At 37.0% G+C, this 13,776-nt stretch overlaps 1 protein-coding gene across 1 annotated transcript in view; it reads left to right on the top strand.

Moving 5' to 3' along the window:
- The window catches only part of REV3L (REV3 like, DNA directed polymerase zeta catalytic subunit), a 116,626-nt gene that overhangs the window by 46,102 nt on the left and 56,748 nt on the right, over positions 1–13,776 (top strand). Inside the window, exons 3-5 of the mRNA XM_032184050.1 lie at positions 2,501–2,575; positions 4,015–4,175; positions 6,577–6,673. Coding sequence (XP_032039941.1) covers positions 2,501–2,575; positions 4,015–4,175; positions 6,577–6,673 — 333 coding nt within the window. The remainder of the gene's footprint in view (positions 1–2,500; positions 2,576–4,014; positions 4,176–6,576; positions 6,674–13,776) is intronic.

Raw genomic sequence — 13,776 nt, 5'->3', positions numbered from 1 at the left:
GTAGTGCTATCGTCTAGATATTGCTAGCAAAGTGCCTGCAATATCTTTTTTTATTAATATTTTTATTCAGAACGTTGTTTTTGCAATAGAAGGAAAGCTAACCCACTGTATTTTTTATTTTTGTTATTTCTTTGAGAGCTATGTGGACATTGACATAGCTGTTCATGTTTAACCCAGGCAGATTAAAATGTTGAAGGCAGTCTTTCTTCCTCAGATCGGTGAGAAGGCAGCAGACACAGAGTAGGAGAACCTGCCTCTTTGTCACCTCTCTTGCCTTAGAGTTCAAGTCATTATTGAAGGTCAGACTCTCACTGCCTCAAGCCAGCACTGGAAGGACTGTTTCAAGTATTTTCTTTGCTTGCCTAAGAGGCTGATGGGATACACCTAGCAGAAATTGCAACACACCTTCATCTTTTACCTGGGTAGATAGACATGCTTATGTAGTGGCAGAAACCTGTTTGCTTTCTTCTGTTCTGACTGGAGTCATGGACCTTACAGTGTCTCCGTGGTGAGAAACCTGTATTTTTCTTTAAATCTTGGAGATTATCTGTTCTTTTCTGTATTAGTTGGAAAATTGTTATGTAATAAGGGTGTTTGTTTAAACCTTTGCAGGTTTAACATAGGATTGTTGTCGTGTTAACTTCAAACATAGTAGATGTCCAGGGATAAGCAAGGGGTTAAAATATGCTGTCAGCTTGCATCGTGTAGTTAAAGTAGGTGTTCATATCTAACCTTGAAGGGCTCATAAATCTTACTTTCCCTGTTGTGCCAGGTCAGTGTAAGTATGGATCATTTGCCATGCAAGTGCTGACTTTTTTAAAACTGGCTCTTAATTTCCCTGCCTACAGCATATTGAGCCATTGTAACTCAATGCGTATAAACTGTCATTAAGTTTCCGACAATTTCTGTAAGAGATTTCTTCATTATATAAGATCTCATTTTCTCCTTTTCAGCTCTCAGTTTGTTGTTTCAACTTATCTCAGCTTTAATAGCACAAACATCTTTTGAAACAGTTCGGTATAAATGTGTGCAAACATAATCGTATTAAGGACAGCAGTATTAATGCTGTGGTTGTGCAGTTCTGTTGAGTTTGCATTTAATTCAGGACTGGAAACCTTCTTACTACCTCATTTTTTAGATTTAGCAAGTAAGCATCAAAGCTGCACTTTCTAATAATACTCTTGACTAAGAGATTTTATTTTATTTCGGAGAGGTAACATTTAAATGGATGTATTCACAAACTTCTGTTGACTTCAGTCACGATTACTGCAAACTGTAGGCTTCTTGCATTTACCCAACGTGTTGAATTATGGCCTGTTTCCTTAACATGCTGTATTACAAGCATGTTAGATTAGATTAGCATTCTTGATGCTGAAAAGTCAGTAATTCAGTCAAGTAATACCAGAATTAATATTGCCTGTGCAACCTCAGCTTAATCTTGACATATTCATTATGACATGTATTCTTTAATTGCATTCTCAAATCCTATTTTCTTCAGGATTCATGCCTCATTTAGTGCACGAGATGACTAGTAATCACTGGAAAGGGGCAGCTATTCATTCTTTTAAGCTGCTCTCATTGTTCGGTTATTTACATTACACAGCTGATATTTATTCATTTACACCTGATCTGCGGAATTAATGTTCTCAAGGACTTTGTTAAAACATTTATCAGAAGAGTTGAACGCTGTTTTGAGGCAGTCCAGCGCTAATAAATGCAGTGAAAGTACTATTATGATATGGCATCAGTGTGTTTACATGGAGGGAAGGTGAGAAACAATGCTAAGCCAGAAGTACTTAAGTGAATTTTTGTTAGATATTCCAACATGCATAGAACCTATCGTTTTTATCTTTAACATTTTATTAGTAATGTAGTGCATCAGCTGCAGCTTTGAGTACTTGGCATTTCACCAAATAAAGTGGAAAATGTTTTAAATTAGTCCTTCAGAAAAGGAGTGGCAGCATTGAAAAAACACTACCTACCTGTCATTTTGTAATCTTGCCGTCTCTGGCAAACTTGTGACCCATGGTAAGAGCTTCCTGATGAACCCGCCTACCTGCATTAGACTGAAATTTCTACTGCAAAGTGTGCAGTGTAGCCCTGTCTTACCTCCCCAGCCTCTTTTTTTCTTTTTTTCCATTCTTGCTTTTGCCTTCCTCCCCAAATTCGCATGTGCGTGCTCCACATCTGACCCCACCGAGTCAGCCTCTTTTTATGAAATGTCTGTTCAGAAATGTGTGATGTGTTTTTAATAGTGTGTAAAGATAATGGGTTAAGATTCTGTTTTGAAATTGAGTCACAGTGTATTATTAAGTAATACATTTGGATTATAATGATTTTTGGCCCAATGCGTGGGAGTTTTCAGTCTCCTGGATATGCAGTTCATCCGTGTTTTTTTTTTTTCCCCCTCTGGGTTTTAATATGCTTCATGGTAAATTGCAGCAGAATAAATGCCACTGCATAACCGGCTAGCCTCTTGCTTTTACTTCTTCCTCTCCAGGCCTTTTTATGGTTACCATGAAAAGGAGAGACAGTTCATGAAGATCTATCTTTACAATCCTGCAATGGTAAAAAGGTAAGGATATGGTGGTGTGAAGTTCTGGCTTGTATCTTGAATAGAAAAAATAATATTTGGAGCAAGACTCAACAACATCTTAACAAGAGAAGCAATAGAAGTATTGTTCAAGTTTTTCAAAACAGTGAGAAAATTACTAATTTTAAGCATATCAGTAATTATTTTAAAGGAATAACATGTTAAGAAAACAAGACCAAATCATACATGCCTAGTTGTCTTAACTGTAATTACTCTGCATTTGAACATGTTTGCGTCAGGATATCTTTCCTGTAACGCCTGAGGAAAATGATGTAGTTAGTACATTTAGTGCTCTTTCATATATTATGAAATGGATTTTGGTAGTTCTTATGTTTTAGATTCCAGTACTCATTACTAAAATTAAAATATACTTGGAAAATTGGATAGTTTTTGTTATTAAACAGTTTCTATATTTCTCAATAGAGTAATAGCCTATAAAATAAAAGTACTGTTGACCTCAGACTTCCTGAATTTACTGCAACTACTGTGACAGTAATAAATAAGGAGGAATGATTTCTCAAGCATTGATTGTCTAGTATTGCCTCTCATAACTTTTTTGAAGATCTAATACGTGATTGTAAGATGGGATTGCCTGTTTTTGTTCCAGGCTAGTAAAATTCCACATTATGTTAAATTTCCATCTTAATGTAATCTGTGCGCACGTCTGACTTGCTGACAGTTATTTGGACCTTTTACTTTGAAACTTCTCATGTTTGAATTACTCTTACCCAAATAAGGACTGACACTTCATGTAGTTTATTCTTTTAATCTTAGATAAAACTTTATTTTTTTGAATACAATTTATGGCATTTAGAAATACTTACTGCTAGTCTTTGATTTATAAAGCTCATATTACTTAGGGATAAATGTATTGCACCGATAGATAATTATGCAAATACCTGCAGTTGCTTTTTAATGTGCAGGTGTTTAAAACAGCAGATTTGTCATACTTCTGGGAAGCTATTAAAATGCTGCTTCTACGCAGACAGTTTGAAACTTTAAAAACATGCAGGACTTCATATATATGCAAGGGAGAACTGGAGAGAAATTCCAAGTTATTACTGGTTTGTAGGCATACAGCTGCCATAGTTGCTTTGTAAACAGATTTCCATGGACCACAGTGGCTTTGGACATGTTGCAAAAATAGTGCATGGTATGATTTTTCTTTGGAGGTTTTGTTTTATTTTTTTGTTTGTTTTAAAGCCGGAGGATTTACAGCTCCTTTGTAATTTACACCCAGTGTTCATTACCAGCAGACATTTTTGTGGATCCGTTATTGTGAAAACAAAGCTCTTAAGATTTACGACTAAAGCAAAATTTAAGAAGTGTACATACTTTATATTTTGGTAAAATCAGACATCAGTGTTGTTGTACAGTAAACACAATTGTTGTTTTATGTTCTAATTTGTTTTTAATTTTAGAGTATGTGAGCTTCTGCAAGGTGGAGCCATAATGAACAAATCTTACCAGCCTCATGAAGCCCATATTCCCTACCTCCTTCAACTCTTTATAGATTACAACTTATATGGAATGAATTTAATAAACCTGGCTGCTGTAAAATTCAGAAAGGCAAGGAGGAAAAGTAAGGAGTTTTTTCTTAAGACTAAGTAATTGTTCTGAAAGCTAAAAGCTCACATTTCAAATAAAATGTCACTAGTTGTAGCGTTCCTGCCGCGGTTTGTGTCTGAATGGGTATCACATCCTTATAGTTTGTCTTCTGGGTCAAAACAAATTCCATGTGTAATTTTTTGTATTTTTTTCATTTTCTGCCTGTGTATTGGGACTGGAGAAAAGACCATCTGAAATGAGATGCTATGTATCAAAAACCACATGTTCTGTCAGAAATGTCACTTTGACCATTTTCACAAGACCTTCATCAGTCTTTTCAAGTTAGACATTTAAAACAAAAATCATTGTATTTGATGTTTGAATTTATACAAAAGATGCATAGTAATTGTGTTCCTTTAATTTTACTGACATTTGTTTTTCATCCCTATGCCAGTTTTAATTTATTTTCTGCTGCAGTAGTGACTTTTTAGTGCAGTAGTGACAAAATTTTAGCTAGATTATAATGTTCCACTGTTCTTAAGCAGAATGCTTCCGCTTGTACTAAGGTCATTTGCTCGCTGTTGAAATTTGAGGTATAAAAGTCTGAGCAATTGAGGTATTTTTAATTTTTCGTTTTAAAAATTAGCTTGGCATTTGGAATGTATACACTTGGATAAAACAGAAGATTGGTAAGAACATCCATAATTTTATCTAAATGCTTCAGTATAAAGGGGATGTAGCAGTAGGAAAAACATTATGTCTTTGGTACTTACATTTAGAAAAATAAATGTTGTTTTGCTAAATCATAATTGTTCTTACAGCTAAAGCAAGATTTTAAAAGAACGGTAAAGTACCTTTCTGTAAAAACAGGAAATGAATCATGCTGACTTTAATTCTTCCCGTTATTCTTATGCATATATATCTAGACAGCAATAGATTACTCCGTGGAGTTTCATAACATCTAAAGAAATACTCTTTCCATACACAGTAGTAGGCCATGCTTTTTGGTGGTGTCGTAACTGCAGAAAATCAAAAGCTCAGCCACAGCATTTTCAGGACCTTCAGTCCCGAGGAAGTATAGTCAGTGCCTGTCATCTTCCAAACATCCAAAGTGGCCTTCTGGAGACACATAATCCAGCTGTATTAAGTAGTTGCCCCCATTGTTTTTCCATAGCTCTTCTTCCTTTTGCTTTCACATGATAGATGATAGAGATGTAAGCTGTTTATAGTCTCATTCATCATTTATTTAAGAATGAGAGACCTAGGCCATGCTTACCTGCCTGCTTGATAATGTCTGTGTCCTGGGGTGTATACATTCATTTTAGTCAACTGCAGTTTGTGCCATGCAGGCCAGACTGAACTGTGTGTCCTAGATGGCAGTAGAAGCCTTTACCTAAATACGTGCAGCATATTTATTTTTCCTCCCTTGCAGACAATGATCTAAAAATCAGTTTGATGAGGAATAGAAACATCCATAATCAATCTGTTCCTAAAAGTAAGTAGGCAGCATCAAAAGCCTGTTTCCAGTGCTATTTTTGTCACTTAGATGAGCAGACAGTTTTGAAGGCTGAGAGAGGTCAGCTGGTAAAGTTGTAGTAACAGGAATACACAGACATCAGCTGATATAGCTGAGAAAATTCAAGGTTCAAGCAGGTCTTTTATGTTGAAGTGGGAGACCGAGTAATTTTTCAGGTTTTCTCCTCCAGTTTCCTCTCCAAGCCCATTCCAGGGCTTTTTTCTTTCCTGTGCCACATCCGTGTATATTGTCTTTCCTTCGTCTGAAGAGCGAAGGTTCAGAAGGAGACCGCAAGGGAAGTGGTAAATCTTCAAAGGGGACTTCTCCAGGATGACCTTGGAGCACACTTCCTTACACTGAAACCTCCAAGCGAGTGTTTTCTGCATTTGTAGGTCAGACGATGTCTGCCTTCATTGTAGTTTTACACTTCTACTATGCCACTACTTCTGGAATGTATTGTATTCTCTTTCAGCTCATGGATAAGAAAGAGGAAAAGTGTGACGCAGAATTTAGTGTTTACTTTGGCTTCTAATTTCCATTGGGATCTCACCTGAGGACCCAGACACTTGGGAATCCTGAATTTTACTTAAGGCTAAGCAATGATGTACTAACATACTCAAAAAATAAAAGCTAGAATTTAGGTTAAGATATGAGCAGACAACACCAAATTCAATTGTAATAAAGTTGGTGCATTGAGAAGACTTCTTGTGTGTGTCCATATGTAATTAAGAAAGTCATGACATTTCAATGAGAGTATAGTTATTCTGAAGCCACTATCATGCAGTGCAGTTTATTCTTCAGAAGCATTTTGGCTGATAATATTAAATAATAGTTGAAATTATGTAATTATATTTGTAAAAAAATTAAAACATTACTGAAGCATAAGTTAATTAATGTCTCATACTATTTTTCTTTTTAGGTGATATATCAGGTGCAAGTAAACATCATAGAATTCATTTTGCAGAAAATTCAAACAGCACATCTTTCATCGAATGGGATGAAGATGAAATACCAAGGTCAGTGTGCCTAATTTTTTTTAACATACGCTGTTCTTGCTCATTAGTAGCAACTTCTATGTGCTACAGGATTCCAGTCTCACATTTAAAGGAACCCTATATACAGGGTTTTATATGTTTGTTTGTTTTGTTTGTTTTTTAAAGGCACTAAGGTGATGCAGATGATCATTATTTTGTTTCTTAGTATTTTGTCCACCTGAGACTTTGTATCCTTGGTAAATGGTGGGGAGAATCTAACTGGAAGTTAACAATAACAATATATAAGGCAGATCCAGTTTTCTGATTCTTAGAAAATATGTTTCTAGCTAACAACTTCTGATGAAAAGCTAAGCCAGTTTAATAGTTACAGAGACTACTTACACATCAGTTCACAGATTCTGTTTTTGTAATCACCCTTAACTCAGATGAATAGTGTACAGCCGCTGTTCCAATTTGTCCATTTCAGATAGCTGTGTAAGAATCTCCACTTACAATTCTCATGCTTGTCTCCCATGCTCTTAATTTTTTTCTAGACATTTGATAGTTTACAGCTTGTAACAGCTTTGCTTCTGTAAGAAAAAGCATGTATTTGGTTTTTGCAGTTGAGAGAGGGAGGGAGGGAAACAACCAATATCTGCTGCAACTCAAATTTGTGTAGTTTACCCGTAACAAATCCATTTTTAAGCTACATTTTAAAGTTTGACAGGTCCTTTTAAATACTCTGTCATCCAGTAGTCTTAGTCTTTGGGCAGTTCCTGTCATTCTTCCCTGAGCAGCTTATCAGGTTCAACATGTGACGCTGCTTGCTAGCATTATATGCTGGGATCATTCACTTCCACAGAAGAAAGCAAGTCCTTTAAACCATATTTCTTATTTTTCCAGTGTGTTAAAAACTTGAGTTTTTAACTTGAGTTTTGAACAACATTAATCTGATAGTTGTCTCATGGTTTCATTTGTACTCAATTAATAGCCATTTTTTCTTAGGCTATTACTTCTCATCCTCTGGGCTTGTTACTTCATTCACAGCACATTTCAACCTTTATCTGACTAGGTTATGTGAGCCAAATTATTTGACCCCTTTTTGGGGGTAGAGGGGTGGATCATAACATAGGCCACATTATCTGATGTTACTTGATGCATACTGGGGACAGCAGCAAAAGGAAGCAAATAGCTCTCCCTTGGCTGTTACACCCCAAGAGGGATGCACCCAGCGCAGTAGGAGCCGTGGGTGTCTCCTCTCCAGGCTCTCATGTTCATGGCTCTACATACAAGCCTTCTTTCCCCCTGCTTCCATGCTTTTGTGTATACAGCCAAGGGTGCAACACCTCACTTGTGCCATCCTATCTCGAGCTCTCACACACATTTCAACTGTGGGATGTTAACGGTAACAGGGCAAATATCAGGCCTGTCCATTTGTACTCTGTGCTTTTGCCAGTAGGAATTTGTTCAAATGTGAAGCCTGCATACTGCACATTATTACCTGTCCTGGGTTTATGTGGCAAGGGCTTGAATGCAGGGGGCTGCAGGGATGGCCTCTGTGAGCAGAGCCCAGCAGCTGCCCCAGGTCAGATCAGAGCCAGCTCCAGACTGTGTTAAGGACTGACCACAGCCCCCATTCCCTGTTTCCCTGAGCCACATGGGGGGCGGATGTAGAAGAGGGTGAATGGGGGGAGGGCATTTTTAGTTTGTTTTTAGTTTCTCACTGTTATAGCCTACTAGTGATAGGCAATAAATTATATTAATCTCCCTGTGCTGGATGTGTTTTTGCCTGTGACAATAATTGGTGAGTGATCTCCCTGTCCTTATCTCAACCATCGAGCCCTTTCCATCATACTTTCTCCCTCTGTTTTCTTTGAGCAGGGGGAGTGAGAGAGTGGTTGTGGTGGAGTTCAGCTACCCAGCAGGGTAAAAACCACCACAGGACCAAACAAATTCTCTTTAGTGTGCATTATGCAATGATACTGGTTGTCCTCTCCCTGACATCTTTTACAGTCTCATTTACCATGTCACTTTGTCTCACAGTTGTTTTAGGATTCATTAGTACAAGATGTTTCTTCTCTTCCTTTTTTGTCCAAGTGGTAATATTCTAGTTGGAATCTCTTATAAGTTCACATAGGGTCTTGTATCCCATTTTTTAATTTTGTCGTATTTCTCTTATTCTAGTTCTCAGTTATTCAGTTCTTGTTTTATGATACTATGATCTGGCAATGTATCCAGTGTATCTACCAGACTCTTTTATCAGCATATTTCATTAGTACGTTTCTGGATTTCCTGACAACAATATTAATGAGATGAGAAATAAACTCAGTCCCATAAACTGGTCCATATTCCATGCTAAGATTTTTTTTATCAACCCTGCTATATTTTTTTGTATAAGCAGTAGGAATTTCGCCTTTAGCCAGCTTTTTACTTGCTTTAATAATTTAGGAACTAATTTACATCTCCTCCAACTTAAATTGCTTCCCATTTGATACTGTGTCAAACATTCCTTTGTCTAGAAAACTAATTGTTTTATTAAAGGCTTTCTAGCATGACTGTCTTACATGTGCTATAGGATGCACATGTCACTGCAAAGTAACAAACCTAAACTCTTTTCTGTTCATGATTTTGCTTTATTCTAAATCTATGCAAAATTATTTGCCTAATTTCTCCTGGATTAATTATGGGAGACATCAACTTAAAACAGTGAAACAGTGTTCTTGTCATTATAGCAATATTGTAGTTTGTCTCAATCTCAGTTTGCCTTCCTACTTCATTTCCTTTAAAATTCTGAAAACTTCCATCTGCATTAGTTTAGTGGGCCCGTAAGCATTATGATCAACCTTGCTGAGGAGAGATCTGACTTTGAGGATAGACTCTGCCTTTTCTTCTATTCTTCCTTAACAAAGTATGTTCTATACTCCAAACATCAGTTTTCTGCGTATAGCTGTATCAACAGCTGTATTAGTATGCACTTTGTTGTGCACTGCCAGCACAGTCCCTTTGTGTTATTATTCAGTCTTCTTGAAGAGCTCAAGTTAAATATTTAAGTGCTTTGGGAGTTGTTCAGCACCAAGTTTTTACTTACTTTATTTCACCATTTGAATGCTTGCAGCCATACTTGGAGTTTACATGTTCTCATGAATCTGTCAGCTATGCATATTTTAGGTTGTTAGCTGGTCTTTCAAGAAAAAGCAAAAGGGGAAAATTGAGTCAAATGTTGTTTGAGACCACAAAATTTATAGGGCTGCCTTGTATTAATGATGGAGATAGCTGTTTAGAATCATTATTCTTGGTGTTGTGTGCATGCAGAACCAGTCTTAGAGATAAATTCTAGTGTGAATCTGCCAAGTCCTTGCTGCAGGTGATACCAAGTTTTCTAATTTGACCAAGCTGTGCCAGTGATTTGTCATTTCTTGACTTTGTGGTACAGTATAGTAAATGGTTGAATCTGGTACCTAGTGTTTAATATACAAAATATTACTCAGAATTTATATATGTAACATTAGCCGCATTTTGCATGAGTAAATGCCAGTGGTGAATTCCTATTTGAGAAAAAAGTTGAGAACTGTGCCAAAGTTTGTTGACTGAACTCAACTCTTCAGTGCTAGGTAGCACCTTGCTACTGTACCACTTCTCCAGAGCACCATTTAACCCTGCCATGTCCTGTCTTACTTCTGATAGATCTCTGGATTACTAATGACTAACTAGCTGCTGTCGTTAGCTTAATTTATTAAGCCAGGGGCAGTTTTTTAAAATCTGATTCTGGAGTGATTCTGTTATGAAGTTGACAGATGTCCAAAGCCAGTGGTGCCCAGGAATCCCTGATGTTTTAAGGGTTTTAGGTATGAAACGTGCCAGCGCTACCAGACTGGAACCTGCAAATCCTGCCAAAAAATAGGCAGTAGTCACCTGAACCTGACAGTGCTGTCCAACAGCTTTGACAAGAGGAATTTTTCATATGGGACACATTTATGTTTATCCCTCAGGTAGCTGATAATAAATGATGAAACACTTCCATGAGTTCCAGTGAGGACTTTCTGGTAAACATCAGGCTTGGAGTGATCTGACAGTCAAGTCTACCACTTGGACATGGTGTGTTAAAAGCAGAACAATTGGCAGGATATTTTTTGAGAAAAGCTTTCTTTTTTAAATCCTAGATCTGCTATTGAACTCTATTTTATGTGCAAGCGGAGAGATCTGACAAATAACACTATTGTGCAGTCTAGCAGTTACATAATGTTAAAGATTTCTACTAGTTTTCTGGCTGTCATAATTGCTTTTCTCACTTGTCAGAATGTACATGTTTTTATTTAGCCACTTGGCTTTTAGCAAAATACATATATTATTCAAGTCATTGGAACAAATGCAGACAAAAAAAGTTTTTCTTCCATGAACAGAATATGGAATAATAGAATTATTATGTGAAAAGGTAGAGTCCTTGTCAGTGCAGTTGAGTGACATCTCTTAGGTCCTCTGTGGGATTCATTTTATATCTACTGTCCTCAGTTTAACATTATAAATACCTGAGATAGTCATCACAGAACTCATTTCCCTAGCCTGTCATTAATATTGGTGAATTAAGTTACTGACCTCGATGTCCCTTCTTCAAGGTTTTTGAGGGCTTTGATCTAGCAAACTATGGTGGGTAATTCTTTAATACGGTATCAATTGTTGCTTTAGTTCAATGTCTCAGCACCTGAGGAACCAAACCTTGGTACTTTCTTTGAGTACAGTGAGCTCAGCTTTCATCCTCCATTGTTATTATGGCAGTGGATAGTGCCAACAAGCTTCTACTTTCCTCAAAAATTAGGATCATTCTCTTTAGCCTCTCTGCCTCGTCTCAAAATAATTGATTTGGAGCTTAGTTACAAAGGTACAATGGATTTGTATTTCCCTTTTTCAGCATAGTCTGCAGGTATAAAAGGGAATTTTAAATGAATTGGTTTGAATATCTCTAGTAGTCTAGTCAGGCAACACAGTGTTTTGCAACTGTGATTTATCCTGCTTCTCATCAGAGTAAACTTTAATCTTGTACAGATAGGTTGCCTCCAATCCTGTGCTTCTCCTCGGTTAGGCCTGCCTTTCATACACATGTATTACAAGTTGTGCCTTGTGAACAATTCTGTCCATGTTCTGTTTTACAAAATGAAACCTAGATGATATGAAAAGTGTTGGCTGGGAATATAAATCTTATTTTCTAACCTTGTTTTAATAGAGAGATTCTCAAATCATGATTTTGAGATTACATTGACATTGTCTTTTTCATACGGTATAAACCCAATGGTTAGTCTTATGTATCCATAGGGCAATATGTGGTGAACAGACCACTTTGAGAATCTTCCAAGTCATAATAATTGCTAATCACGTAAAGTAGTTCATGTGTTCAACTGGCTAAAGTTAGGAGACTGGATATTTTCTGGCATTTTCATGCTGTCTTCTCACCTGGTAATTGCAGCCTTATAGCTGCTCAGGATATGTGGCTTGATTTAGGAGTATTGGGCGATGCAGTGACATGAAAAGTGTGCATTCTGGTTGTATTGTGGACTCGTTTCTCAATTGATAATGTGACTGGGAGGGAAGGGAAACAATAGCAACGGATAGTCCTTATGTATGCATTAAGTATGCATTAGGGCATAGTAGTCTGCTTCAGGTAAAAAGGCTGAGCTGCTTTGATTGAGGAGTTCTGTGATCTATTTTTTTAATTATCACAAAAGCTCTGAACCAGTACTGCTGACTGGAGGGATTGGTAATCATATGTTAATATGTATCTTACAGTCATTAATGAACGCTACATGTGTGCTTCACTAGTTCTGTTGGACTGCTTTTTGATGTTTAAAAGAAAGAAATGTCCTGTTCTGCATTCTTTTCCTGTAGCAGAGCAAAACCAAAACTAAAATAAAAGTGAAAAAAGTTTGCAATATTACTTCTATGGTATTAAGGCAACCACAAAACTTGACATCACAAATTTTAAAAAGTATGGTTGCCCAGAAATTATTCTGCAAACTTTTTCTCTCAGCTTTTAAATGATGTGCTTTCAAAATATTAAGTGTCTACCAATTTCTAAAATTTACTTTCATGATACCTATTCATTTTTTCTTATCCTTCGGTTCTGTTTTTCATTTTTACAGTATGTATAATACAGGGTTTCACTTCCCAGTAGTGTTTCCCTTGTTATAATGTGATACAAGAGGAGGGGAAGGATGATTCTTGGAAGCTGAGTCTACTGTAGACAGGTTGAGGTTATCACAGAAAACCCCATCAGCTTACTGAAGAAAAATATTTTTTCCTTACCCCAGAAGTCACGTTATGCATCAGTTGCCCAACCAAACTAGAGCTTTTCATTACTGTGATACATGGACAGAATCAACAACCAAATAACTGTATATCTCCTTTCAGTCCTCTCTGTCTTTACACCCATAAATGCCAATATTTTAAGATTATTTGAGACTGGTTTAATTTTTTGCTTAAAACTCTAACACTGGTTTTATTTCCATCTTGTCATGCAGTTCTCTGCGTAAACAAAGCTACCAAGCTGTAAGTGTATAGAAATGAGACTTAAATAAAATAGAAAAGATGAACTGCTTCAGAACTTCATTCTTGTATGTTTAAAAATAATTTTCTTATTTACTTAGGAGGTCTCAGTGTTCTCCCCAGCAATGCAGGAAGCTATTTCTGCATTGTGCAAAATGCAGTTGATATTTCAACTGATAATATTTCTTCATAGGTTGATAAATATACACAGGAGTAATAAAGTAGTTTTAGCCTAACAATTTCAGTTTTCTTTCTACATAATAGTGGGATCTAACAGACTTACTAGGAAAAGTATTTGTTTTCCAGTGCCTTTCTTAATATTTATATAGTTCCTAGGTTGGCTTTCTGGGCTGCAAGTGCACATTGCTGGCTCGTGTTATGTTTCTCATGAACCATCTCCCACACCCTCACGAGTGCTTCTCAGCAGGCATGCTCTCAATCCGTTTTCTGCCCAGTCTGTATTTTTCCTTGGGATTGCCCTGACCCAGGTGCAGGACTTTTCATTTGGCCTTGTAGGACTTTGTGAGTTTGGCACAGGCCCACCTCTCAAGCATGGTCCTTCTGAATGGCATCCTTTCCCTCCAGCATGTTGACTGCACCACACTGCTTTG

The sequence above is a fragment of the Aythya fuligula genome, chromosome 3 (assembly GCF_009819795.1).
Source record: "Aythya fuligula isolate bAytFul2 chromosome 3, bAytFul2.pri, whole genome shotgun sequence".
In the NCBI taxonomy this organism is placed as follows: Eukaryota; Metazoa; Chordata; class Aves; order Anseriformes; family Anatidae; genus Aythya; species Aythya fuligula.
Note: the sequence above shows the minus strand (reverse complement) of the source record. Positions and strands in the feature narration are given on the sequence as shown.